The sequence below is a fragment of the Pyrenophora tritici-repentis genome, chromosome 8 (assembly GCF_003171515.1).
Source record: "Pyrenophora tritici-repentis strain M4 chromosome 8, whole genome shotgun sequence".
Lineage (NCBI taxonomy): Eukaryota > Fungi > Ascomycota > Dothideomycetes > Pleosporales > Pleosporaceae > Pyrenophora > Pyrenophora tritici-repentis.
Window position 1 is genome coordinate 1,613,321 of NC_089397.1, and position 26,735 is coordinate 1,640,055.

General features: G+C 50.9%; 13 protein-coding genes across 13 annotated transcripts; 8 read left to right on the plus strand and 5 right to left on the minus strand.

Annotated features, from left to right (window-relative positions):
* Positions 1-1,836: 1,836 nt before the first annotated feature.
* On the minus strand, positions 1,837-3,437 carry PtrM4_140770 (uncharacterized protein; the record flags this gene model as incomplete). The annotated part of the gene is made up of 3 exons (XM_001937910.2): positions 1,837-1,971; positions 2,022-2,471; positions 2,520-3,437. The coding sequence occupies 3 exons, from the start codon at positions 3,435-3,437 to the stop codon at positions 1,837-1,839; spliced, it is 1,503 nt and encodes a 500-aa protein (XP_001937945.2).
* A 928-nt stretch (positions 3,438-4,365) lies between these two features.
* PtrM4_140780 (uncharacterized protein) lies at positions 4,366-4,919 on the minus strand (the record flags this gene model as incomplete). Its single annotated transcript, XM_066109484.1, has 2 exons — positions 4,366-4,658; positions 4,871-4,919. 2 exons carry the CDS (start codon positions 4,917-4,919, stop codon positions 4,366-4,368), a joined length of 342 nt encoding a protein of 113 aa, XP_065960406.1.
* Positions 4,920-5,767: 848 nt separating this feature from the next.
* PtrM4_140790 (AtpG, F0F1-type ATP synthase, gamma subunit) lies at positions 5,768-6,835 on the plus strand (the record flags this gene model as incomplete). Its single annotated transcript, XM_001937909.2, has 3 exons — positions 5,768-5,826; positions 5,936-6,525; positions 6,576-6,835. The coding sequence occupies 3 exons, from the start codon at positions 5,768-5,770 to the stop codon at positions 6,833-6,835; spliced, it is 909 nt and encodes a 302-aa protein (XP_001937944.1).
* Positions 6,836-8,254: 1,419 nt separating this feature from the next.
* On the plus strand, positions 8,255-9,281 carry PtrM4_140800 (uncharacterized protein; the record flags this gene model as incomplete). Its single annotated transcript, XM_001937908.2, has 2 exons — positions 8,255-8,383; positions 8,460-9,281. The coding sequence occupies 2 exons, from the start codon at positions 8,255-8,257 to the stop codon at positions 9,279-9,281; spliced, it is 951 nt and encodes a 316-aa protein (XP_001937943.2).
* Positions 9,282-9,839: 558 nt separating this feature from the next.
* Positions 9,840-11,078, minus strand: PtrM4_140810 (RpoA, DNA-directed RNA polymerase, alpha subunit- subunit; the record flags this gene model as incomplete). Its single annotated transcript, XM_001937907.2, has 3 exons — positions 9,840-10,826; positions 10,882-10,986; positions 11,040-11,078. The coding sequence occupies 3 exons, from the start codon at positions 11,076-11,078 to the stop codon at positions 9,840-9,842; spliced, it is 1,131 nt and encodes a 376-aa protein (XP_001937942.1).
* A 230-nt stretch (positions 11,079-11,308) lies between these two features.
* PtrM4_140820 (NuoD, NADH:ubiquinone oxidoreductase subunit 7) lies at positions 11,309-12,787 on the plus strand (the record flags this gene model as incomplete). The annotated part of the gene is made up of 2 exons (XM_001937906.2): positions 11,309-11,977; positions 12,029-12,787. The coding sequence occupies 2 exons, from the start codon at positions 11,309-11,311 to the stop codon at positions 12,785-12,787; spliced, it is 1,428 nt and encodes a 475-aa protein (XP_001937941.1).
* Positions 12,788-15,147: 2,360 nt separating this feature from the next.
* Positions 15,148-15,357, plus strand: PtrM4_140830 (uncharacterized protein; the record flags this gene model as incomplete). The annotated part of the gene is made up of 1 exon (XM_066109485.1): positions 15,148-15,357. The coding sequence occupies one exon, from the start codon at positions 15,148-15,150 to the stop codon at positions 15,355-15,357; it is 210 nt and encodes a 69-aa protein (XP_065960407.1).
* Positions 15,358-16,258: 901 nt separating this feature from the next.
* PtrM4_140840 (Gly-rich multi-domain protein) lies at positions 16,259-17,483 on the plus strand (the record flags this gene model as incomplete). Its single annotated transcript, XM_066109486.1, has 3 exons — positions 16,259-17,269; positions 17,324-17,386; positions 17,451-17,483. 3 exons carry the CDS (start codon positions 16,259-16,261, stop codon positions 17,481-17,483), a joined length of 1,107 nt encoding a protein of 368 aa, XP_065960408.1.
* A 1,343-nt stretch (positions 17,484-18,826) lies between these two features.
* Positions 18,827-19,459, plus strand: PtrM4_140850 (Arylsulfotran-2 multi-domain protein; the record flags this gene model as incomplete). The annotated part of the gene is made up of 1 exon (XM_001937902.2): positions 18,827-19,459. The coding sequence occupies one exon, from the start codon at positions 18,827-18,829 to the stop codon at positions 19,457-19,459; it is 633 nt and encodes a 210-aa protein (XP_001937937.2).
* Positions 19,460-19,663: 204 nt separating this feature from the next.
* Positions 19,664-19,882, plus strand: PtrM4_140860 (uncharacterized protein; the record flags this gene model as incomplete). The annotated part of the gene is made up of 1 exon (XM_066109487.1): positions 19,664-19,882. The coding sequence occupies one exon, from the start codon at positions 19,664-19,666 to the stop codon at positions 19,880-19,882; it is 219 nt and encodes a 72-aa protein (XP_065960409.1).
* A 1,566-nt stretch (positions 19,883-21,448) lies between these two features.
* PtrM4_140870 (Ank-2 multi-domain protein) lies at positions 21,449-21,610 on the minus strand (the record flags this gene model as incomplete). Its single annotated transcript, XM_066109488.1, has 1 exon — positions 21,449-21,610. The coding sequence occupies one exon, from the start codon at positions 21,608-21,610 to the stop codon at positions 21,449-21,451; it is 162 nt and encodes a 53-aa protein (XP_065960410.1).
* Positions 21,611-21,619: 9 nt separating this feature from the next.
* Positions 21,620-23,682, minus strand: PtrM4_140880 (ankyrin repeat domain containing protein; the record flags this gene model as incomplete). Its single annotated transcript, XM_066109489.1, has 3 exons — positions 21,620-22,577; positions 22,637-23,312; positions 23,367-23,682. The coding sequence occupies 3 exons, from the start codon at positions 23,680-23,682 to the stop codon at positions 21,620-21,622; spliced, it is 1,950 nt and encodes a 649-aa protein (XP_065960411.1).
* Positions 23,683-24,269: 587 nt separating this feature from the next.
* On the plus strand, positions 24,270-26,183 carry PtrM4_140890 (uncharacterized protein; the record flags this gene model as incomplete). Its single annotated transcript, XM_001937900.1, has 2 exons — positions 24,270-25,060; positions 25,133-26,183. The coding sequence occupies 2 exons, from the start codon at positions 24,270-24,272 to the stop codon at positions 26,181-26,183; spliced, it is 1,842 nt and encodes a 613-aa protein (XP_001937935.1).
* Between the last annotated feature and the right edge of the window lie 552 nt (positions 26,184-26,735).

Below are 26,735 nucleotides of genomic sequence, written 5' to 3' on the forward strand. Positions count from 1 at the left end.
GCGATTCATTGACCCGCAGGAGGGGGGGTAGGTCAGGCCGATATTTCTATGTGCAGCATACGCAAAGATGGTGCAGATTTGTGCTCACACGTCTATCATTATGAGGATTTTCCTACTTGCAGCTTGCAAAAACAAACATGGCCGCAGCAGCTCTGGTTGGGCACTTCCGGCTTACCCTCTCACACCGTCACAGTCCGCTCCGTAAGTCGACCGAGAATGTTATGCATTCGTCTACGAGTCCAATGTAGCCAGACCCCAGCCCTTTCTTCTCGCGATACCCTGCAGAGGTCAGGTGCGGGCACAGGCCCGTCTGCTTGGCTCCATCACACCATCTTCAACTTATGACGTTGCTGTTCCCTCCAACATGTAGCGGTTGTCGCGGGAGATGGACCATGGGACGCGGGCAGTCGACGACGGCGCGCTCCCGCAGTGCTGGACCTGGCCTCGACCTCTTAGACTTGGGTCATGACAGCCCAAAGTGGGGTGGCCTTCAGGGGAAGCCAATCCGTCCTCCACACATAGCCTCTGCCTACCCGTAATAACAAACACTGCAGTTGAGCGGCTTCGTTGGGCTGAGTCCGACATGTGGTCACTGGCGGGCGCTGACTATCGTCATCTATCAACGGCCGATAACCGACCTGACCAAAAGCAATCAAGTGCGGAGTCGCCGCGCTGAGCTTTTGCCTTTGTGACCTTTTCCGCTTTCCTGTACGAGCTAGCAATTCTGGAGCCGATCGCCTAGCTTAACGTCTAACCTGCATGAAGATCATGCCTCATGACGACGTGATCCTTCTCCCACCGCCCGTCCTCGCGCCGTCAACTTCGCTCCCACCAGGGTGATATGAAATACTTGACGTACCAGTGTACAAAGGCCATTGTAGGCACCAGACACACATGGCACCCTCCAAGACGGCGACGGCAATCACACTACGTGTTGCAAGATACTACCACCCTCGGGGCTACTACGTAACCGCCCCTGCGAAATCTACCATGTATAGGACCGCCGCGGAAATTGTGCACCTGTACCGTAACCATGACTTGAACGTGCACAGCCCTCATCTTCGAAAAACGAGCACCAAGCCTTGCAATGTGTCCCCACGCAATTCGTGTCGTACAATCCCGAGATCAATCGGTACTCCGTAGTACAGCCTGATGATCCATGATCTGTACTCCCAAGCAATCGGCGACGGAAAAGCAGGTACAAGAGACTATCCATTGGCCCGGAACTACTCTTCTCACCGCTATAAGCCACATGTCTCTTATACACAGACATTTGTGCTTGTGCATGGACGACTGATGTCGCTCCGCGGATGCACGAACGCTTGAAGTCCAGACGGGTCATAGTTCATCCTGAGGCACCTCGCACCAGAACAGCCGTTCATGCACGGAAGCTGCAGGCTATCAGGATCGTCCCGCACTTGCATATGCAGAAATCCATTTCCACTTGGATGACATGAAATACTTGACAGCGACAGTGTAGATAAACCCCACCATTCCATTCCCAACAGCCCCATCTGACGCCCACACTAGCTTTCATACACTAGCATGTCAAGTATTTCATGTCACCCAGGTGTTTCAGACGCAGTCTTGATTTTGTGTAGTATTGTGAAGGAGCCTATAGAGCTTCTAAAAACGTGTACCTCGTCGCCATGCAATAAGCCCGAAGGCTACTAAGCAAACTATCGTTGCCGGCCTGTCCCGCTCGCAGCATGTAGGACATGTGCAATAAATGCCATGCCTTTTTGCCTCGAATCGCCTAGTCACACCCCATGATGCCATATGCACCCACACGAACATGTCCGAAGACTAACAAAATCTACAAATCATATCCGCCTCTTAAAACTCCCAGTTCTCGTCAACCGACTTGATGGCCCAGTCAAACTTCTCTCGGAGTGTCTTGGAGAAGAACTTCTCAATAGGGACACCAAACTTCTTGGAGAAGACCACGGTGAGACGAGGATCAATGTAGTTCTGCATGTGGTTAGCCGAGCATCGTGTACCACTGAGGTGGTGTGACTTACAATCTTGGACGTGCCAAGAGCAACCTCCTTGTTGCCTTCCTTGTCCTCCATCTGGATCTTCATGTTCTCAATGCGCTGGACAATCTTCTCGACATTGGCCTCCAGCTTCTCCACTGTCGGGCCCTTGCCCTCAGCTTCGATCTTGCCAGTCTTGTTCTCTTTCTTGTACTTGGCGGCCAGTTCCTCGGCTTTCTCCAGACGCTCATTCAGCTCCTTCTGCTTCAGCTCCTTCTCGCCGTCGGCCTTGAGTTTCTCGTTGTCCTTTTCGAACTTCTTGATGATCTTCTGGCGCATCTCTTCGACCTCAGCGTCCTGGTGTTGCTTGACCCACTCGTCGTCGAGATCCTCAGGTCGCTCAAAGTATTCGGCGCCCTTTTTCTTCTTGATCTTTGGGTCGACATCGATCATCATCATCTTTGTTCTCCAGGCTTGATAACGGAGACCATTAATCTACATATGTTAGCTTAGATTTGATGAAAACATGACGTGGCAACTAACCCTCTCGTTCATTTTTTCGATGGACGTGGCGTGACTGGCAGCGACGGTGCGCTTGTGATTACACAGAATGGCGACTTCGCGATTGGCATCGTTGTAGGCCTTGACCTTCTCTTGAACTGTACCGGTAGCCTTCATCTCCTTGAGTAACCTAGCCATGGTGTAGGAGGCGTTGTAGGTACGGAAGACCTTGGCAGTGAGTCCAGGCATGTAGCTCGTCAGATGCTTGTTCAGAGCCGACGTAGTCAGTCTGTCGAAGATATCATCACCGGTAGTCTTGGGTTCCTTCTTGAAAAGCTTCAAGTTTTTGAAGACTTGTGGGTCGACCTTGACTTCGTCGTAGAAGCGAATACTGTCTTTACCCAAGAAATCGAATATGACCGTCTCCGGAGGCCTCAGGGTGATGTGCTGGAACTTGAGCGAACAGCAACCGACGGTGTCCGCCTCATCTTCTCCCTTCTCGTTACCAGCACGGAGGGCGAACTGATCGATGAGGTAGATGGCGGTAGCACGTTGGCGATCAGCCATCATCTTGGAGTTGAGATCCTTCCGGTAATCCTTCCGAATGCGATCGATATGCTTCTTGAGTTCTCGTGCCTTCTCAAACTTTTTGAAGTCACTCTGGCCCTTGATGTCGGAGTTCGCAGCAAGCATGACGTACTTGTAGGCACCGTTGATGTTCTCTTGCCACATGGCAAGCCAGGTGCCTTCGTGATCGTGTTTGATCTCTTTCCAACGGTGACCGGCAGGAGGCTCTGGGACCTTTGCATTCTCGCCAATGTTGATGGTGATCTGCTCGGGCATGACCCGCTTCTTCACACGACCAGTCTTGGGATGCTCACCACGGCCACGGAACAGGCCAGGAGGTTCAACCCGGAAGTTGCCGACTTTCTGCTTGCGACCGTCCCACAAGCAGTACATGTAGTCGGCCTCTGCGGCCTCTTTCTCCGCCTTGAGCGCTTTCTTCTCTGCGGCTGACAGAGCCTTCTTCTTTGCGCGCTCTGCGTCGAACCACTCAAAGATGGGCTTGAAATCGCACTTTTCGAATTTCTTGATCTTGATCGTGTTGCCGTTCTTGTCCTTGCCATGTCCGGTTTTGTCCAAGATGGCAGTGAAGTCCTCGAAAAAGTTCTTGTTGAAGGTAGGGTTCTCGACGTTGTGGGTGGAGTTCAACATGCTTCCGTAGAAAGTAGCTACTTCTTCAGCGTCCTTGTGCAATGTGACGGGTACGCCGTCATAGACCAGTTTGACGTGCTTGGGTAACGGCTCGTACTCAGGGGGGAAGACAACACCAGCGTGTTCCAGAGTATCCCACTTCTTAGTGCCGTCGTTCTTGCCTGGGTCGTCCCACCAGCGGTACTCATCCTCCTCGTCAGCAGCCTCGTTGTCTTGCTCAGTCTCCTCCTTCGGTTTGGCCTTTGTCTTCTTTGCAGGTGCCGCTGCAGCAGGCTTCGCCTTGGTAGCCTTCTTTGCGGCCGACTTCTTCGCAATGGGCGCATCAGAGTCGGATTCCTGCTTCTTTACGCCGTTTGTCTTCTTCGCCGGGGCCCTCTTTTTGACAAGAGGAACGTCCTCTTCGCTCTCGCTCTCAACCTTCTGCTTGCGCTTCGGAGCAGCCTTGTCCTTGGTGCGAATAGCCTTTGCCTCCTTTGCTGCAGCCTTTTCGATGGACTCTTTCTTCTTGGTGAGCTTCGTGGCCAGGGGTACGTCGGAGTCGGCAGATTCTCCGATTTGCTCGGCGCTTGCCTTGGGCAACACCCTGGCTCTAAGAGGAACATCGCTGAGTTCAGAGTCAGATTCGTCTTTGACAGGTTTGGCTTGCTGTGATGTTCGCCGGCGCTTATTCTGGTCAAGGATTAGCTGGGCGCAAGACGTATACATGTCGCGTAATTGAACGTACCAGTGGCTTGGCATCTTCCTCTGAACTGCTTGCGTCCTTGTACGATTTGCCGTTTGGTATACTGCCGCGCGATTTGCGCTTTCCAGCAGCGTTTCCGTTGGTCTCAGGCGCATCGATGTCCATTTTGTCGTTGTCTACAGGGCCCATGCGAATGGAGATGCCAGGCTCAACATGGCCATTCGAAGGGGCCTCGGCGTCCATCTTCATAACTTCCTCCTTGGAAATTTGTTCGCTTGACTTTGCTGTACGAGCTTATGGTCAGCCTTGTCGAAATTTTTGGTAGACTTGCACAGCTTGCGACGCAGAGAATGAGACGAAGGATGTGGTGAGGAGTGGAAGGTTGGAAAAGGAAAGGGCGAAATTTATCGAGGGAGATGGGCGCGTGAAAGGTGAGATGGGCATGGCGCGCGCAAAAAGCGCAGTTTGTCGACGGGTACATAGACAGTAGACTCACCTTGGTCTTTTCCTCTCGCCAGAGGCGTGTCGTCGTCTGAGGAAGACATGTTGCTAGCGGTGGGCGCGTGCTGCAGTCGCGGATAACGAAGAAGCGAACGGACGTGTGCAGCGTTGTTGGTCGCGGACACAGTCGATCTGGCTGAGGTAAGAGTACGAGTGCCGGAGGAAAGCGACAGTCGTAAAGAAGCGCGTCCCGGACACCGGCTGAGACGCAGGGCGATTGAAGCGATTGAGGCGATGATGGTGGCGGAGGGAGAGAGGACACGACGAAGGACGAGTGGAAAAGAGGAATGCTGAGTTTAAGTGAAGCGCAGCCCCAGGGACACCACATGTGCTTCGCTGCTAAGTCCACCGGCGCACGGTCTTCGGCCTTCACCAAATCGAGGCCACTAACTGCCCGTAACAGGTGCGTAACCTCACCACAACCACCGGCTTTCTCACAATCAGACGACAAGACCAAGGCAGGATTATTGCAGATATGTACGGTAATGTATGGTAATTACATGTAAGCTGACATGAGGTGGGTGTGTGTGTGAGGGAGCCTGGTATGCTTGCCACCTCTTTGTTTGATCGATCGTTGCTCGCTCCTGCCTATGTCCGCCTAAATCAGCGCACCCACAACATGGCGTCTGCTGTTCTACTGCCTGCCCCAAGGACAATAGCGAGCCAGGAATACAATCAAATTGTCACGCGGGTGTCACAAACAGGGCCTGCGCCGCTGGGTGGTCAAGCGACTCTGCGAGATCGAGTGCTCTCACGTGATGCTTGGCTCTTGGCACGCAAAGCAATTCAGCATGCCGATTGTCCGACACAAGCTTGCGTTCAGCAAAGACAGCAGTGAAGCAACACCACACGGCTGTCGCCATCTCCACTCATCTCAATTCCCGTAGCCATGATGCTGTCACGAGCTGCGCGCCCGGCCTTCAAGGCTGGTATGGCCGCCGCCGCCGCCCGGTACGCTCCCGCTCGAATTGGCAGCTTTTCTCGCGCCATTGAACCCCCCCATTGCGGGTCAATTGCATCGCCAACTGCATCAGGTGCTGACTGGAACTTTTGAATCTAGGCCTGCCACCCTTACTGCCTCCAATGTCGCCGGCTATGCCACCCTGCGTGAAATCGAGGGCCGTCTCAAGTCGATTCGCAACATCGAGAAGATCACCAAGACCATGAAGGTTGTCGCTTCCACCAAGCTCACCCGCGCCCAGAGGGCCATGACCGAGTCCCGCAAGTACGGCCAGACGTCCAACACCGTGTTCGAGAGCGCCGAGACCAAGCCAATTGAGGGCGAGGGCAAGAAGAGCTTGATCATCGTCTGCAGTTCAGACAAGGGTCTCTGCGGTGGTATCCACTCTGGAATGTCGAGGAAGGTCAGGGCCATGCTCGCTCAGGCTCCTGAGACCGACCTGGCTGTCATTGGCGAGAAGTGCAAGGCGCAATTGGGTCGTTCCAACGGAAAGAACATGGTTCTGTCCTTCGCTGGTGCCGGAAAGGACGTCCCTACCTTTGCCGACTCCCTCCACATTGCCGACCAGATCTCCATGCTGCCCACCGACTACGCCTCCGTTCAGATCGTCTACAACAAATTCATCAACGCTTCGAGTTACGAGGCCACTATCCAGCAGGCTTTCTCTGAGGAGGCCATTGCTGCGTCCGGTATGTCGCATTCCTGCAGTGAGAGATGCCATGTCTAACAGTGAAAATAGCAAACTTTGCTGCTTTCGAGATTGAGGATGAGGTCCTTCCCAACCTCCGTGAGTACGCTCTTGCCAACTCGCTCTTCTGGGCGCTGGCCGAGGGTCACGCTTGCGAGCAGTCTGCGCGTCAAAACGCCATGGACAATGCCTCCAAGAACGCTGGAGAGATGATCAACAAGTTCCAGATTCTCTACAACCGAACTCGTCAAGCTGTCATCACTGGCGAACTTGTCGAGATTATTACCGGTGCGGCCGCTTCCGAGGGTTAAGCGCTCTAGGAGCATTAGACTTGATATCCCGAGCATCCGGTGCCATCTCCCTCACGGGCTGTGTAGAATAAGCATCTGTTCAGTTCATAGCTCTTTTGTATTAGCCAGTTCAGGGAGACTACCCTTGGCCACCTCGTGTTTTTGTGATGATACATACGATTTTCTGAGCAGTTGCATGGTCCAGGCGCATACGAGGGCACATTCACTTCACTGTATGAGGACGCCCGCTCGGTGTATTGACATGTCTCAAGGTGACGCGAGGAAACTTCAATCAGCTGATTAAGTGACTATTGACTAAGCCAACTACAATGATGTTCCCTGTGGTTATCCACCGTCTCGTTCCAGTATGCCTAGCCTTCCAAGTTCTGGGCTCCGAATCGGTCGTTCTTGTCGCAGGCATCATATAGGCTGACTCTTTCTGCCTCAGTATCGAAACATGGCTAAGGTCAACATGTTTAATCAGTGCGGTGTCATAGTTACCGCGTTACTTTTGCCTTCAACCTCACCAGACAGAGACAAGATCCCTCAAATTTACCAGATTCGGGTATCTGATGGCTATCTTTTTTCATGCTATAGTCCAAGAACACGGGTGTTGTTGTGCTTACATTTAGACGGCAGGTAGCGCGTGCGGCCTTCGGAACCATCGAAGCGATTATCGCATGCATGTAAGACCGACGATGAATCTTCCCACCATCCGTCGCCCGGTGACGACTGGATAACGACTCAGGTACGGTCGAAAACTTGCGACGCACACTGCACGTCAGGCAGGGCCTGATAAACTTTCTGCGAGCTCTAGCCTGTATGGTGCGGTGCCTGACTATCTTAGGCAAACCTAGCTGGGCTAGATGCAAGGATAGGTGGGCTGTGAAACAAATCTACCCCATCACGAACCCTGAAACAACCGCCCCTCCCACGCCTCCTGCACCTGTTCGAACGGCCGTTAGTAGCGGGGCTGGTCTTGAGAACTATATACTTAATGGCCACCCTACGGGCATTTGTATTGCTTTTCCTAACTTTTGCATTATTCTATTAAGCGCTCTGGTAGCAGCATTGTTGTGCACTATCTTCTTGAATGCTGGCATCTTCTGAACTCGTAACATTCGACCAAAGAGGAAAGAGTAGTTACTGCGCGCATTAACTCAAACCCATTTCATTTCACCCTCGTCCCTGCGCCTGCACTGCCTAGAATAATCGCGCGATTCTCTTAGCTCTTCCGCATTTCAATCAGCATAATCTTTGAAGCTGGCTTCACACGCCAAGTACCACGAGAGTGCCCTACTCTCCCCAGGCATCGCTTTCACTCGTCCTGCATCCTCACGTCCGGCCTCCCACTCACGACAACTCTTTTCTCGCTATAATTCACTCAACTCTAATCCGAGTGGCTTCCGCGCAAACGAGACATTTGCGAATTTGAGCGACATGTTGAAGCACGCCAAGCAAGCTGAGCTGAGGGAGAGCATGAGGGCTCTCAAGCAAATGTATCTTAGTCGACAGTACACACAGTGTGTACAGTATGCTGAACAGTTGTTGAAGGAGGTGGATGAAGAGGTACGTAAACATGGACACACATTTCCATGTTTGGAGTATCAACAACAACACAAAGCAGTAGCTAATCAACAGGCAGACCCACCCCGTACATCTGGCATATCTCAACTTCTACGCTGCCCTCTCTCACGACACTCTGGCCAGGCAATCTACGCTGAAGAACCGGTTCAAGGAGCTCAACGCGGCCGAGAAGCACTACATGGCCGCGATTGAGGCCCTCAGTCCACCCTCAGCCTGCTCTTCACCCCCAAGTTCCGATGACGAGCCGCCCTCAACCCCAGACTCTGCAACGCTCCCAGATGAGCGAATATGGCAGCGCCAGTCGTACAACTTCAACAACACTTTGTCCGTATACTCGACAAACACATACCGCACCTCCATGTCCAGCATCACTTCATATGTCTGGGAACTGGAGCAAGACCCGGACTCTGTACTGAACCACTACAGCTTCCCCACCCCTCCTCCAAAGGAGCGAGACTTGCGACGAGACAGCCGACGAGACAGTCGCGGAGACCTAGGCGCAATTTACAAGCGCTACTCGCGCCACATGAAGACCGAAGGCCACCTCTCTGCTTCCGTTCGCAACTCGCAGGCCCTCCCCAAGCCAGCCCCACGGCAACCCGCACGTCTCCCGCCTAGCACGCCCTCATTCATCGTCATGGTCAAAGGCCATCTCGCTAGCGTCCGTGGCCTCAAGGACAACACCGTCATCCGCGGCGTTAGGTTCGCCAACGACTCCCCTACACCCTCGCCCAAGACAACAAACTTTCGCTTCAGGGATTCGGCCTCCGTGGACCGCGAGACGCTATGGCAACGCAGGAAGAAGGTGCCTGTTAGGAAGCGATTCGATGCCGAGAGCTGCCAGCAGTTGTGTAGGGATGCCCTTGCTGAAATTTCGTGAACGACAGCATTGAAACCTTGATCCGAGTTATGCCGGGGTCTTCCGGACTGGGGGGGTTGTTGCTCCTACGCATGAACAGTTGATCATTGCCGTTGACGTCGTAACCGTCTCAGACCACTCTTGAATGGCCCGTTCGTTCTGCTTTGTTTGTTTGTCGATGTGTCCTATATGGTCGGGACGATATACCCAGGGCGTTCAGGACTGTCTGGTATTTCCCTTCTTAATGTCTTTATGTATAACAGTCTTTCCTTTTGTTAAAACGTTGCTATGTTTGCTTTGCGCTTGCACTTCTTCATTTGTATTACTATACTATATACTAGCGGAGAGAATGTACAAATGAGGCAACTGTACGATGCCGATGGGACGAGATTTGAATCAATGACATGATTATTTTCTAGATGCTTGTAGCTACAGCCGAAGAGTGCTATATGATACCCCAAGAATAAAACACGCGCTCCATGATATCGTAAACTTTTGCGAACTCCATCACCATGCCCTGAACGCCATTATAATGCAAATCCTTCGGTGTCACACCAACCTTGGCAATCCCTTACTCGTCTACTTCATCATCTCATCTAGCCCCCTCTTGATCCTCTGACACTTGATCTTCAACAATTTGACACTTTCCAAGAATAGCTCGTCACTCTCCCACTGGCCCGTGCTCTCCACCCTGAAAATGAAGTGGTCTCGTATGCGACCCAGTTTGACCTTGTCCTTGAACTCTGGATGCCGTAAGCACTCTCTGCTGACGGTGTCGTTCATAGGGTTTGCGACGACAGCCTTGGGCTCGCCTTCCTTGCCCTCGAGCTCGGGATGCTTTTCAATGTCCGCGGAAGTGACAGTGTCGAGACGGATGACGCCGCTAGGGAAGCAGCGGGAGAACTTCTTGGCGTCGGCACCGACAATCGGCTTTGTGATGTCGATGGTGGGCATGAGTCGGTACGAGGCGGTAGCTACGGGAGAGAATTTGGCATGGTCTTGACCGATACCCTTGATGGCATGCATACGAATCTCAAGTTCTTGTCCTGGCCTCATCTTGCAAATAAGAATATCCGGGTTTGTGGACCGAATATGCTTGCCTTCTGCTTCAGAGAGATTTTCAGCTTGGTTTCCGTTGGGCTCGAAGCGCATGTCTTTGGCGTAAACGTTGTGTCCCACATAGAGTCTATCTGGGTCCGTCTCGCCTGCAACTGCTCTTGCAACTCCGCCCGGCTGCCATGTGCACTTTGTCTTTAGTGTAAGTGCCACAGTATTTTCAGAAGTCGGGCCTCCTGAGCCTTCGTCTTCATCCGTGGGCTTCGCGTACCACTTCATCCGGCGAAGCGTAGCGCGATCGCCACACAAGGGAATTAGGCCCAGGCGGTGGGCGAGCACCTCATCCTGAATGATGGACGTGTTTTGGTAGATGTAGACGTCTTCTATAGCGAGCGTGGGGATTTCCGAGAGCAGAATGCGGCGGAAGGCGTTGGCTACAGAGGTGTCAATGCCGGTGAGAGAGAATTGCGCATCCAATGGGTCGTTTTTGTGGAAGACGACATTGAAGTTCTGGTATCATGTTAATATACCGGCCATGTTTCTACTACATTCTGAGCGCGCATACATCTCTAAAGTAGTCGAGGTTCCACTCGTGGTTCTCGCCGGGCCAGTGGAATGGAAAGTCAGTAGACTGCTGGTTGGTGACTGTCTCTGGGCCGATGCCGAGTGTCTGGTAATGGTGTCAGCAGGATATAAATCACATGAGATGGGTCGCGTAGGTACCTTGCGCTTCATCAGCTCCTCTGCACTTGGTGTGGACATTGTTGCGGCGTTGGGATCAAGATTGGTGGTTTCGGTGGGGAGCAACTTTCATGTTCACAAAAAGTTCGAGGCCGGCGCTGCGGGTGCCAAGACGCACGCGGCCAATGGCGGTGGTTTCAATCTGGAAGCATCATCGATATGGAAAGCTCCCCTCCAACGCCACGTCGCTACTCTCCACTCTACACGCCCATTGAGGCCCTATACTCGCTGTAGGGAGAGACAAGAACACCATGCCCGTCTCTTTTGCGCGTCTGGCCTGCCCCGCGGCGAAGCGGCTGTGCCTGAACGCCTCCCGACCCCAACTCCGAACTGCAGTCCCTTCACGACCCATTGCGCGCTGCCTGTCGACTTCATTTCCTCGCCGATACGCCGAAGTTGAGGAGAGCCAGCGAACGCGCCTAGTTGCGACCGATGCTAACTTTGGAGGTGTTGCACCCACTGAGACGACCCAGGAAGCCCAGGCCGAGGCCGACGAGCATGTAGACACCAGGAAGATCCGGCATTACACTGTCAACTTTGGGCCCCAGCATCCCGCTGCCCACGGTGTGTTGCGCTTGATTCTGGAACTCAATGGAGAGGAGATTGTGCGCGCCGACCCCCACGTCGGACTGCTGCATCGAGGCACAGAGAAGCTCATCGAGTACCGGACATATCTCCAGGCGCTGCCCTACTTTGACCGTCTCGACTATGTTTCCATGATGACCAACGAGCAGTGCTTCTCGCTGGCTGTTGAGAAGCTGCTGAACATTGATATCCCCATTCGTGCCAAGTACATCAGGACCATGTTTGGCGAAATCACCCGTATCTTGAACCATCTCATGTCGGTTCTTTCCCACGCCATGGATGTTGGTGCTCTCACACCTTTCTTGTGGGGTTTCGAGGAGCGTGAGAAGCTCATGGTGGGTCTTGCAATGCATGAACCGTATACTGCATTTGCTAATGATATCTAGGAATTCTACGAACGTGTCTCAGGTGCCCGTCTCCACGCGGCCTACGTTCGCCCCGGTGGCGTATCGCAGGATCTTCCCATCGGTCTGCTTGACGACATCTACCAATGGGCTACCCAGTTCGGTGACCGTATCGATGAGACCGAGGAGATGTTGACTGACAACCGTATTTGGATTGGTCGTACCAAGGGCGTTGGTGTCGTTTCAGCCGCTGATGCCATCAACTATTCCTTCTCTGGTGTCATGCTTCGTGGATCTGGTGTTCCATGGGATATTCGAAAGTCACAGCCATATGACGCCTACGATCAGGTCGAGTTTGACGTCCCCGTCGGTGTAAATGGTGACTGCTACGACCGCTACCTTTGCCGTATGGAGGAGTTCCGTCAGTCCCTTCGTATCATCCACCAATGCCTGAACCAAATGCCTGCAGGTCCCGTCAAGGTTGAGGACTACAAGATCGCGCCCCCACCACGTGCCGCTATGAAGGAGAACATGGAAGCTCTCATCCACCACTTTTTGCTCTTCAGTAAGGGATACACTGTCCCTCCTGGTGAGACGTACAGTGCCATTGAAGCGCCCAAGGGAGAGATGGGTGTCTTCCTCGTCTCAGATGGCAGTGAGAGGCCGTATCGGTGCAAAATTAGGGCACCAGGGTTCGCACATCTCGCCTGCATGGACCAGATATCAAGAGGCCATCTCCTTGCCGATGCGGTGGCGATAATCGGCACCATGGACCTAGTTTTCGGGGAAGTCGACAGGTAGGTCAGCGCTGATTGATTGATTGTACATGATTTAGATGCTCAGGGCGGTTGGGAAACGAGAATTGAAGTTGGAGATAGAAAGGCAGATTTTTGGCGTGAATGAGAACTCGAGCAAATCATGCCAAGACTTTCCCTACTTCATATACATATTATCATCTACCATCTGTCTATCTCCGGGCTGTCTGTTTGCGTTGCTTTTCTATCCTCCTATAGTCCTGTTTGAAATCTGCAGCCTGTGCTAGCAAGAGCAAGAGCAATATGTATATGTGCGCTCGACGTCTACATCTACGGCACTGCCTTGTTAGTTCAGAGATGTACAATAGTATAGGAGGATACATTATCTGGCGGCTTGTACATATTTTGTTTTGTCTGTTTTTAGAGTCAATCGATGTTTGCATGTTCACTTGCCGTTCATCTCGTCTTTGGAACTGCTCGACCTATAGAGCTTCTTGAGAGGACTACAATGGATTAGGAGGAGACATTGCCTGACAGGCTGTAAATACTCTGATTCAAATATCCAAGGGCTAGTTGATGTCTGCGTGTTAACTTGCCTTTCTATCCTAGATTTGGCCACTTGGTGTCTACAACCATAATGCCGTCTATTAGTTGAGAGAACCACTGTAGATTAGTTGAATACGTTGTGTAGCGGATCATGCGTACCATTATTAGCTTTGTAAGGTTCAATTATTGTTTACGTGTGACCTTGCCTGCCCATCCTGGTTTTCTGCCGCTTGGTACAACCAAATCTATATGGGTATCACAGAGAAGACCCGACACGCACGTCTACTGCTCTCCTCCATTGGCTTCCCTCCAGGTAGTACAATGAGCTTGCAGTTCCCTGCTCTCGTCACCGGCCACTCCGAGGAGAGCAGGTTAGTTCTTACTCGCAAGCAGGATAAATTGCCATGTATTGGTCAGCGGGCGAGCCGAATAAGCTGACCTCCGGCGACGCACGGAAGACTAGTTCATACGATGGCTACATCATAGTTGTGCGGGCTTTATCCAATTCCCCATCAGGGTCGCTTGCGTATTTGCGCTCGCAACCCACCTATCCCGTGTTGGATTGCCTTTGCTCTATTCGCTCACCGTGTTATCTACCCCTCCAACTTCACCATGGCAGCCCAATGCTTCCACGACCCATGGGCCGAGCTTGCTGATTGCAGCAGGTACTCAGCTGTCATTGAAACAGAGAGTGGGTCTTTGTAGAGTCTACGGGGCTTTTACACCGGTCTACTCGCCAACGCATTCGCCGTGGCAGTATAACGCCATACCGGAGGTTTTGTACGTTTGAGGCGACAAAAGGTATTGGTACGCTATGGGAAGAGTTTGGCGCCGTCTCATCTTCGGGCCTTACAAAGATCTAGAGCGATCTGCGTGACACGGCTCAGTTTCGCAGGGATCAGGGCGATCGCCATCCATTCTTGATCCAACACGAACGGGATGAAAAGCACCACCAAACTTGCTTTTCGGTGATGCGGGGTGATGGAGGGGTAACTCGGTGCTACATTGACGGGGCTGTGTACAAGAGGGGGAGGACTGTCGTTGGATTTAGATAATACTAACATTGATCGATCAATCTCATCAAAGAAAATATTCACGCACAATTCAGTTTACTATTCTTTGAGAAAAAGAATCAAAGTCAAAATCTCATCATAATCATGTCCTATAACAATGACAACGACAATGACCGTACCTCGGGGTACGGTAACGACCAGAACAGCTCTTCCTACGGAAACAAGCAGTCAAGCTACGGTTCCAATGACACTGGAGACTCATACAACTCCTCGAGTCGCAAGAACGACAATGACAACGAAGATTCCTACGGATCGAGCAAGAAGTCAAGCTATGACGAAGACAACCAGACATCCTCTTATGGATCGAACAACAAGTCCAGCTATGGAAGCAATGATAACCAAGACTCTTCTTACGGATTGTCTACACGCAAGAGTGACAACGATGACACATACGGCTCGAGCAATACGTCCTCTGGCTACGGTTCATCGGGCCGCAACAACAACAGCAGCAGCAACAATGATGATGACAACTCTTATGGCAGCAAGAAACAGTCTTCATACGGCTCTTCAAACACCAACGACGACTCATATGGCTCAGGCAACAAGTCCTCCAGCTACGGCTCAACTGATAAGGATGATTCCTACGGCTCGGGAAACAAGTCTTCTGGATACGGATCAAACGATAAGGATGACTCCTACGGCTCGAGCAACAAGTCCTCCGGCTACGGCTCATCAGATAAGCAAGACTCTTACGGATCGACCAACAAGTCCTCCGGCTACGGAGGCAGCAACGACAACGATAACAGCTATGGTAGCAGCAACAAACAATCCAACTCTAGGTCCAACGATGATGATAACTCTTACGGCTCTGGCAACAAGTCTTCCAGTGGCCTGGGCACATCTGGCGACTCTTATGGTTCCGGAAACACACGGGACAACGATTCATCCTCCTATGGAAAATCTGGCCGATCTAACGAGGACAGTTATGGTTCTAATGACCGCGAGAGTTCAGGTTATGGAAGCTCGAACAAGAGAGACAATGACTACTAAGATGTAACAATCCTTGAAGGTCATTGTGCGACTGCTTGGTGTGAAGGATGTTAAATGATGGGAATATCTCAGATGCAATTGCTCACTGGAAGTAAGGCATGAAGTGTCTTCTAGGCCTCGTGATACAACTAGCTTAAAGCAATCGAATCTATTCCATGATATGACGTCTACTACCCACGCTGATCTAAAATACGCAATGTTTAGTTCAATTTGCAGTCCACCTGGGTGTCAAAAAATACTAGACATACTAGTGTAAAAAAGCCACTGTAGTCGTCAGACACGTCAATTAGGTGTTTACCCACACTGTCTAGTATTTTATGTCACCTATGTAGGTGGTCCAAGTCCAACGCTAATTATGGAAACACATACCTGCATAACAAACCTGATCATTTCCTTCGACAGCAGGTTCTATGAATAGTGCGACATTGATGCGTCGAATAGTGTTGCAAAGGTGAAGGCAAAGCGAATTAAGACAGGGAAGTTTGACGCGTGTTGTGCAGGCATACGTCACTAGTGAGGGGCAAGTGGCCCTTGGACCCTGGCTGGAGGGGCATCTCAAGCTACAGGTGCCACTCGGGTACATGACATCTTCCTCCCTTCCAAGGTTATAACCGCAATCAAGACTCTTTACTGCGTCAAACTTCGCTCAATCCCAATCTCTACACTCTTCACTCTCATATCCTGTAAGTACCTCGTTCTCACACGTAAGTGTCGCATAACACAACTTCCCTTATCGCGATACTTGCCCCGCTTGCTGTAGTGGAGCTAAATGCGGAGTATTTGGGGGAGCCCAAACAGTTGCTATTAGCAGATTGAGCAAGTTTAGGAGCCCCAATCTCACGCTGCATCCATATTGACTTCACAATCCTACCCTATACTAACTCTACTCAAGGTACCAGAACCACAAGATGTCCTACAACGACGAGCGCAGCGGATACGGACAGCAGTCCGGCTATGGTGGTGGCGGAAACGACCGTCGCGACGACCAGGGAGGTTATGGCGGCGGCAATGAGCGACGCGAGGAATACGGCCGGCCCCAAGAAGGTGGTTTTGGAGGCCCTGCACTCGGTGATGAGGAGAGGCGAGGAGGTGGACATTCGTCTGGCGGATACGGTGGCGGTGGAGAACGCAGGGAAGAGCATGGTCAACAACAGGGAGGTGGAGGCTACGACCAGCGCCCTAGCGGAGGCTCCTCGTATGGTGGAGGTGGCGATGACAGGCGCCAGGAATCCCATGGATACGGAGGAGAGAACTACAAGGATCGTCCATCAGGTAGTAGCAACTACAACGATCGCCCTTCGGGAGGCAGCAGCCACAACGATCGTCCATCAGGAGGCAGCAACTACAATGACCGTCCATCCGGAGACAGTAACTACAACGAGCACTCCTCAGGAGGCAGTAACTACAATGACCGCCCGTCTGGAGGCAGCAGCTACAACGATCGCCCATCAGAGACTAGCAGCTATGGAGGCAACACCGGCGGACACAGCAGCTCGGGCCACCAAGGTCAGCAGTCTTCTGGTACATCATATGGCGGCGGAGGTGGATATGGAGGAGCTTCAGACGACTTTTCAGGCGCAGCTCACCATGCTACATCCGAAGCTGGTAACAGCGGAGACTCAAGCCTGTTCACCAGTGTTCTTGGCATGCTCACCAGCGACAAGGACAAGCTCAAACACGACGACGTGGATGAGGACGATGCGGTCAAACAACACGAGAAGTTTTACGGCAATGGAAGCCAAGGCGGCAGCGAACAAGCTAGCTCAAACAACGTCGGCGCTGCTGCTGCTATGCAAGCAATGAAGATGTTCAACAGCGGTAGCCAGGAAGATGCAAAGGGCGGACAGAACAAGTTCATAGGAATGGCCATGGGACAAGCCGCTCAGCTCTTCGACAAGCAGCAGAGCGAGGGAAAGACTGTAAGTACCAACATCAACCCTTATCCACTCGGATTGATTGGCTAACGCGAATAGGATCCCGCCGCGACCAAGCAAGAGGCAATCGCGCAGGCTGCACAGATGGCTCTCAAGTTCTACGTGAAGTCGCAAATGGGTGGAGGCAGCGGCGGCAGCGGTGGTGGTAGCTCTGGCGGCGGCCTAGGCACTATGCTCAACATGGCCAGCAAGTTCATGAGCAAGTGATCGGCCTACATGTAGTCCACCCGTGTCATAAAATACCGGACATACTAGTGTAAAAAGGCCACTGTAGTCGCCAGCCACATCTATTAGGTGCTTACCCACACTGTCTAGTATTTTATGTCACCCAGGTGAGTCCAAGATTCCAAGGCGGCAGTCTGAACCGAACAAATCCACATTAGCTATACAAGAAGGAATGTGACCATGCAAATACTGATAACCTGGAAAAGTTGTTCAGCTATGTGGAGACTGTGCTGTGCTGCGCCGTAATCGTCATCGTCGGCGAAGTGACGCGGGTGACAAGCGAGTGAAGGACTGTGGCAGTGATGTGCGAATCATACCCCATATCTCTAATCTTGTGGTTACATTTTGTGGCGCACAGCACATTAAACCCGGACACGATCCGAACGCAAGCAGCAAGCGTTGCTTATGTCTGAACTCACTGTTCCTAGCCTTGTGTGACGAAAGAAATCGCCGGAAACGGCACTATTGTCTGCTTTTTCCAAATCCATTGCTTAGCCACAGCAAGCTGAACATCAACTCCATCCCATCACCGCGGATGCTAAACGTAAAATGTAGGATGAAGTGGACATCTTGAACGTGCATCATTCATTATTCCGCGGCCCCACCATATGCAGCCTACCTGCAGCCTATCTGCATTTATAGGATGTAGCTGCATGCCACACGCGAGACCCATGACCCGAATTGGGATCGGTACGCGTGACTTAGCCTACCAATCTGGGCACTTGCTCGACCGGATCTGGGATATTGAATCTTGGATCTATGAATTGGTTCGATTGGGGCCAGCGGACCTAGCTTTGGTTACATCATGTACCTATGTCTGCCCGCTCTTTTTGTAGCCTACTGCTGTTATCTCGCAGTGTATTCACTTTCGTTTGCCTACTACTCTCCAGCTAATCGTGAAAATCGACTCTGTTTGTTGGCGCACTGGCCACTATGCGCAGAGTTCTATATCCTCTTCCAGCTGTTATGAGCTTATTGTCTTTAATACAGCTACTGCCTCTACCTCATGTCGTCAGAGCCCAAGACTCGATTAGCTACAATATCGATAGCTATGGAGCTGATGATCCTAGTGGAACACCGTTTCAAACGTACATGTCGAATAAGAATGTGAAGCCACCGCAGATGCCGATTAATCGCAATGGAACGGGGTTGCAGAGTGGGTATGTGTTTCTGGGGGTTAATGGGTTACCGTCTAGTGGGCAGAATTGGCCGGGAATATTTGGTATGTTTTTTTCCTGTGTTATTGGGTCAAGATGGCGTTGGCACAAGCCAGTGCGTATTATTGACTTTGTGGAATCAGAATTTTCGGACGACCGTATGGGGTCACTTGTTTGGATTGCAAATTACACTGAGCCTTTTGACTTCAGGGTCCAAACGTACAAGGGCGAGTCTGTTTTGACACTATGGTCAGGAGAGTTACTGAATGGGTTCGGGCGTGGGTCGTACCATATCCTCAACCAGAGCTATGATGAGATTGCGCATTTCGAAGTTGATCGTTTCGGCGAAAATATGGGAGATATCCACGAATTTGGTATTACCGGTGATGACACTGCGCTAGTCATTATTTACCACGGTATACCCTGGGATCTGACAACGTCTGGGGGTATTGAGAATGGCTGGCTTTTCGAGAACACGTTCCAGGAGATCAATATAGAAACTGGTGAACTTGTTTTCGAACGGAACGCCAGCACCCACGTTGGAATCAACGAACCGTACAACTCGTTACCGTCTGATGTAGGTCAGTCTGAGGACACTCCGTGGGACTACTTCCACATGAACTCTGTCGAAAAAGACAACAATGGTGACTACCTTGTCTCCGCACGAGTAATGAATTGTGTTTACAAAATCTCTAGACAAAATGGAAACATCATCTGGCGTCTCCAAGGAAAGCAATCAGATTTTGATGTCGACCCCGCCGCCAAATTTGCCTTCCAGCACGACGCACGTTAGCTAGACGAGTCGCAAACACGGCTCACTCTCTTCGACAATGGGCCCACCGATACAATCGGCTATTCACGTGGGCTCCTCCTATCTGTAGATCAGTCCGCGAAAACCGTCAAACTCCTCACTGAATTCACGAACTCCGCAAAGACATTTGCAATATATGAAGGTAGCCTACAAGCTATCGACCCCGCCAACGAAACCACAAACTACATGCTCGGATATGGCAGCGAGCCCTTCTTCGCTGAGCTAGATCACCAGGGTAACATACTCCTCGACATGCAGTTCGGGAAATCGAATGTCGTAAACGCGTATCGCACTTTCCGCCAGCAATGGCAGGATAAGCCAGCAACAAATCCAGATCTGCACTGGGATCGAGAGGGAAACAAGGTGTATTTTTCATGGAACGGTGCTACCGATGTGGACAGTTAGGCTGTTTTGACGGCCAATGCGAGTAATGCGGCTACGTGGACGAATGTTACGACTGCACTGCGAACGGGATTTGAGACGATTGTTGACTTGGCAGGTGCGCAGTTGCAGGGTTTTGTGAGAGGAAAGGCTGTTGGAGATGATGGGGAAGTGTTGGGATGGACACTGGCGAGTGATGGAGTGAAGCTTTTTGACGCCCCCGATGATGCTGAGGAAAGCGCAGCAGTTCCTTCATCTAGTATGACGTCTTCTGCAAGAGGCTTAGTTTCATCGAGCACGGAAGCTGCGACCTCGATTAGCTTGGCATCGTCAAGCACAGAAGGAGCTGCTTGGAGCTCGTCGAGTGGCATGGCAGTTGCTGCGAAAGTAACGCACGGGGTTATGGAACAAGTCTATGTTGCTGCTGCTGCTGTGTTATTGGGTGGACTAGTACTTACATAGAATGGCTTTGATACTTGGTATGGGTATATATATGAGAAGTCCCAGAGAGCAGACTTGTCATCAATCAAATCAATCAATTATAAAGCTGGAGACTGGTTTGATTGACGTTTTTTTTAAGTTTTGATTAATTACTTGATTTGACAGCTCAGAAAACCTGATTGATTGACGATTGGTTGACTGACTGATGGTGTATGAGTTACCTAATTGGGTTAGACTATTACCCGATTTGGAGCTTCCAGTGGATTGAAATTTGAGATCGTAAACAGTATCAATACTAATAAGGTGCGTCCCTAAGTGCAGAGACACACTATGTCGCGAGACAGGTTCACACTACGGACGTCCGGAAATGCTCCTTCTTAATCCTGTCGAGATGTAAATGACACCTAATCATTCTCTAGCTACTACTCCTTAAGTCGATTTACCTCTGATACAGATTGCTGTGGTGTTAGCTAGGCTATTAATCGTTACGTTAACGTCGTCAATCGGCTCTTTAACAACACCCCCCTGTCCATTAATAATTATGTGGAGTAATTAACTACTTGGAGGGTTATAAAGAGAGCGCGAAGAAGGAAGATTAATTTCTTTAGTTCGTGATCTTATTTTAGCGTAGGAGTGAGCATGCCGGGAGCTCCGTTGTGTGAAGCAGGCGATCTGTGAAAACGAGCCTGAGCTGGCGCGACGCGCTAGTGTCTCTTAGCATGTATAGGCTTGCATTAGCGCGCTTATCCCCCACTGTATTCTTGTCAGATTAGATGAGATATTGCACAAAAGTGATGGATGTTCATGATTGATTGTATTGTTCTCTGTTCTAAGGTGCGCGCTGAGAGTTTTGTTCTGCTAAGACGCTAACCCATTATTAGCTAGCGGTGTCGGCACTTTCGGCTCGACACGCCTGCTATCTGACAATTCTATTGTAATGAATTCAGCGCTATGCCTACCCTATAGCAACTCGAAATAGATGTGGCGCGCGCTGCTGAATTAACGTTACTAGAAGCATCTAGAAACACGTGCATAGTCCTATTCTCCTACGCGCTATGCCCCTTTATTGGTCAACTTAAAATGCTCACTGCGTACTGTCCCTAACTGCTGCCGTCGTCTTAAGACTATTGGTAGGATGCATGAACAAAGTTATTCGGGCATTGATGCAAGATCATTCTCCTGGTGTTGATGCGCACCTGCCTCGAGCAGCATCTTAACCACCTGCTTGTGGCCTCCTTCTGAAGCTGTCTGTAGTGCGTTGCCGTACTCTCCACCCTGCGCGTTAATGTCGGCGCCGTTATCGAGCAGCATCTTGACTACCTACTTGTGGCCTCCTTCTGAAGCTGCCTGCAGTGCGTTGCCGTGGTTTCCACTCTGGGCGTTGATGTCGGCGCCGTTGTCGAGCAGCATCTTGACTACCTGCTCGTGGCCTCTAAGTGAAGCTGCCTGCAGTGCGTTGCCGAAGTATCCACCCTGCGCGTTAATGTCGGCGCCGTTATCGAGCAGTGTCTTGACTACCTGCTCGTGGCCTCTAGCTGAAGCTGCCTGTAGTGCGTTGCCGTACTCTCCACCCTGCGCGTTAATGTCGGCGCCGTTATCGAGCAGCATCTTGACTACCTGCTTGTGGCCTCCTTCTGAAGCTGCCTGCAGTGCGTTGCCGTGGTTTCCACTCTGGGCGTTGATGTCGACGCCCTTGTCGAGCAGCATCTTGACTACCTGCTTGTGGCCTCTAAGTGAAGCTGCCTGCAGTGCGTTGCCGTGGTTTCCACCCTGCGCGTTAATGTCGGCGCCTGCGTCGAGCAGCATCTTGACTACCTGCTCGTGGCCTCTGTATGAAGCTGCTTGCATTTCAAATGGAACACCCAACTTTCCTGTCATAGGGTCGTGATAGGGTAATATTGGACTACCCGGGTATTCTCTATCGTTGGGGTCCTCTGGGCATTCGTCCTGACGCGTTTGAAGAATGTTGTCATCCTTAATAGATGTAGCGTCGCTTGTCGAGTTATCTGCTGATTCTTCGTCGGAGTCAACACTACAAGGCAGTATCGCAAGAGCGATTTCTTCCATGTGACGTGCAACATGGAGTGATAAAACATCGCGGTCCCCAGTAGTAAACTCAACACAGAGAGGACACGTCACGTCCGAGACTCGAACGTCCATACCATGGTGATCTTGTAGATGAATCATTAGCGCCTCGCTGTTTTCAAAGAACACGCGAGTGTCGTAGCATTCAACGAAGAAACAAGCGTATGCTAGTATGTCATCAAAGATATGCTTCCTAAGGCGATGTGATCAGCATTGATGAAGTTCTAGTGGGACGGGAATGCGTTAACTCACTTCCAAGCTTTCGTTCGCTGAAATCGCACTTGCTTATTGCAGATTTCGCACGTGAAAGGATCACCAGACCGTGCTTGGGCTGGCAATGATGGCACACGTTTGTGACTCGCTTCAGCCCTGCTAGACACCATCGAGGGTGCGTAGACAGATTCGGGGCGAGAAGTATCGACAGCAATATTCAACCCAACTTCTGACTGCGCTGGCAAAGAGAAGCCGAGGCCAGAGTCATGGAAGATTGTTCTTGCCTTCTCTAAGGCGGTCACTTGATTTTCCTGCTGTATTGTCTCCCGCTGTAGACGAAGCATGTGATTATATCGATCCCAGTTCAATTTTCCCAAATGGACCACTATCGCTGGCGCAGCCCGAGGGAACTTTTGTGAAACGCTGTTGGCGTAGGCCTGTTCCGGTAAGTGTTTTTCATTGCTTTGGATAGCCCGAGGCTCGTCGTCGTCGTAGATTTCTTCCGCTGGTGATGCTAGGCTGGGTGCTAACATGATAAGAGTATCAATCTTTGTACGGAGAGTCTGACATAATGTCTCCACGTCTTGCTTGGGTTGGTAGTTGGAGCGATGTTGTTGTTCAATCATGTTCATGGTCTGCTCCAGGGATGTCGAAATTCCCGTTGACTGTAAAATTCTCTTTTGACGATGCTCACTGTTGACTAGATGTATCAACGCTGCTGCATATCAGTGATAGCGCACTATATTGGGGTTTTGTGTCATCCACGTACATGTGCTGGCAAATTGGGAGATGGATGCGAGAACAGTCAGACAAGTATTGCGCAGCTGAGGAGAGTCTTGAAGCATATCATCGAGCTCGCCTCGCAACAGCCCAAGGTCAGTACCCCAGAAAAACAAAGCTGCACAACTTGACTCTACGGAGCCATAGGGTTGTGCTATATCGGACTGCATCCTGACTTCAGAAAGTATGAGTCTTAGCGTCTCCATGAGAGACTTAAATAGCGATTCGATAGGCCCTTGCCCGTGGAGTTTGATATCTCGTACATATAGGTCAAATACTGAGGAGACATGGGCGCCAGGAGACATTGCTGGTAGCCGTGTTATAGATGGAGGAGTCGAGTTGCTCGCGGGTGATAATGCTGTTTTTTGAGAGCGTCCCGTTTCAGCCTGCCAGCGCTCCATCACCAAGCCGCCTTTCTCGACCGCTGAGGCCTCACGGCGAACCTCTGCTAGAAACACGAGCGACGACTACCTGGAACACCTCGAATGTCGCGCGCAATCTTCTAAGTCTTGAAGTTCCTTCCAACGCGACATGCGCTCGCTGTCCGATATCAGTCCTGCATCGAGAGGTTGTCACAAGTTCTTATCGGCTGACCTACACTTCACGAGCTGAATCTGCTGTGTCCTTTTCAAACGACTGCGTCGAGGTCAACTCGAAACTCTCGGGGCCAATAAGTAGATGCTTCAATGTTTTTAGACGATAAGCCGAGGAGGAATTGTCGGTCGAGAGATTCTTCTTTACTGGAATGTCGATGCGGGTGGGCAGCCATGGCGATCAGGCTGCGCCTCGGAAGGGCATGTGCGCCAAGCCAGACTGCGCATCGCTCTGCCAACAATATCATAGTCCTCAGCCTGATCAACTTTCAAGTCTCCTAAGATTCCTCTTCCACATGATGTCGGGCATCGAAATCGCAGGTCTCGTCTTTGGTGTCGTACCGGTCGTTGTTGAAATTCTGAAGTCTTACAGCACAGCCAAGCGTAGATTGGCGACTTTCTCACAGCACGCAGAAGTTGCATGCGACATCCAGCTGAGGTTCCAGGTAGCGGCAGCGAACTTCAACAATGATTGCCGCCTTCTACTTCAGGCAACCATTGTCCAACCAAGCGATATTTCTGAGATGATGGAGGATCCGACGCACAAGAGCTGGCAGGAGCAAGGGAAGGACATTGAGCAGCGACTGCGAAGCTTGATGCAACAAGACTACGAGCTATGCCAGAACATCGCGACGCGACTGCGCGATATCCTCCGCGAAACACGAATCAGCCTAACCAAACTCGAGGACGGCCTGGGTAACGCGAAGCAAACGGAACACGAGTTCATACGGAAGATCTGGCACGCTTTTAACACATCTCGCAAGGAGAACGAATACATTCGACAGCTGGATTCCTTGGACAGATGGAACAAGTCGCTGAGCAAGTTGCGCAAACAGAGGTGCAAAATTCAGAAGCGACGCGATATCCCTTCCGCTTGCATTATTCGCAAAGCCGTGCCAAGGAGCTACCAGCAGATCCGCGTCGCCTCGCAACAACTAGGAGAGTCGATCCACGACTCATGGTCTTGCACGAACACTTCTCACAATGGACACCAAGCAAAGCTATCGCTTGATGCTAAAAGCGGGCATGACAACGTGCAGCTTGATGTTGTCGTGGCTTGTCAACCAAACCCGAATCTCGTAATCCAAAAGTATGTCAGAGCGGATGTGCTTCGCGGCCCAAACCGGTTTATGAGAACTATCCCACTAACGACCATGTGTAGCCCATCTGGCGACATGCCAATATGGCTACAAATTCGATCCATTACATCACTCACGACATACAGAGTACCAAAGTCGCCTCCGCCAGCGCTAGCAAACACATTATGTCATGGATTTAGAGATGCTTCGCAAGTTGCAACCCAAAAGTTGCCAAGTAAAGCTAAATCAAAGAAAAGAGTCCGAATCAATGATCCTAAAGACAACGTCAGATGTGTTCGAACGCCCACAACAAGCAACACAAAAACGACTCAGGCCCAATCCTTTGTGATGCTGGACCTGAAGACAACAAAAAGCGTATGCTGCCATGTGAGGAGAGTGCGCTCGTCTACGTTAGCATGTCAGGATGGCTGTGTGGGGTTCCTTGAAATTGCAAAGAGTCAAGCGTTAACGCGTTTCATGTTCTACGATGCCAGCAAACTCGCAATCAACGACGTTTCTTCCTCCACCAGGCGACGAGGGGCGATGCCAATTAAGAGTCTCGTCCAACGCTTTCGAGTACTGCAACAAATCACACTTGCACACAAGTTAGCCGAGGCTGTTCTCCAATATCATTCGACCTCCTGGTTGCCGCAAGCGTGGACTCTCCAAGATGTGGCATATTTTACAGATTCATCTCAAGCCGATGAAAGCGACATTTCAGATGTACTGAATAGCTTACATCTGAGCAACCGCTTTCTAGACCATGACTCGCCCAATACGGAGTTCAAGCAAGAATCGCTTGTTCTGAAGCATACTTTTGGCATTCGTAACCTCACCTTGGCTAAGCTCGGCGTTGCACTACTGGAGATCTGTACTCAAAAAGATATCGCGGGACCCCAGCTGGATGGTACACCCCATGAGGTTATCGAAGCGAGAAAGCTGCTTGATGAACAACATCATTCCATCATGACCTTAGGTCATCATTATCTGGAGGTCGTGCGCAAATGTATACATTGCGACTTCTCTTGTGACGATGACCTTCAGGGCGAAGCACTGCAGAGTGCGGTGTACACCGAGGTTGTGTGTGCTTTGCAGAACATGAAAACTGGGTGGAAGAAATTCTTCGGAGTATGAAGGCTCCCGATCTATCCTATGCATTCTTGCCAGCTGTAATTGATACAATCGACAGCATATCCAGGCAGCTCAAGCGAAATTCTCTTCAACCATTAGCAGGTCTTAAATAGCATTGTTCAGGCACTCAGTAAGCAAGCAAAGGACACAACGGAACGTGACTCAAAGCCGTTAACATGCTGCGCCACATCTATTTTAAGTTGTGTGCTAGGTAGGCATACCGCAGAATATATTACAATAGAATACAGTTACTCTTTCAACCTGCTAATGCAGGCTCATAGGTATCATGAGGCGCTAACACGACCCGATGGCCCGGGCCCGTCTGCACAGAGTCCGCAACAAGCAATCTGGATTGAACAGATTGATTGACTTGATTGGTTTAACCAATCTAATCAATCCAATCTGTTACTTCTTGAATTTGCTCTAATCTGCAAGCAAATCAATCTTAAGCCTATAGATTGATTGATTGGATTAGTTAGATTGGTTCGATCATTATTCTAGGAATGTAGGTTGAGATCGAGTTGTCCGCCTCTATCGATAGCAATATCACGTGAT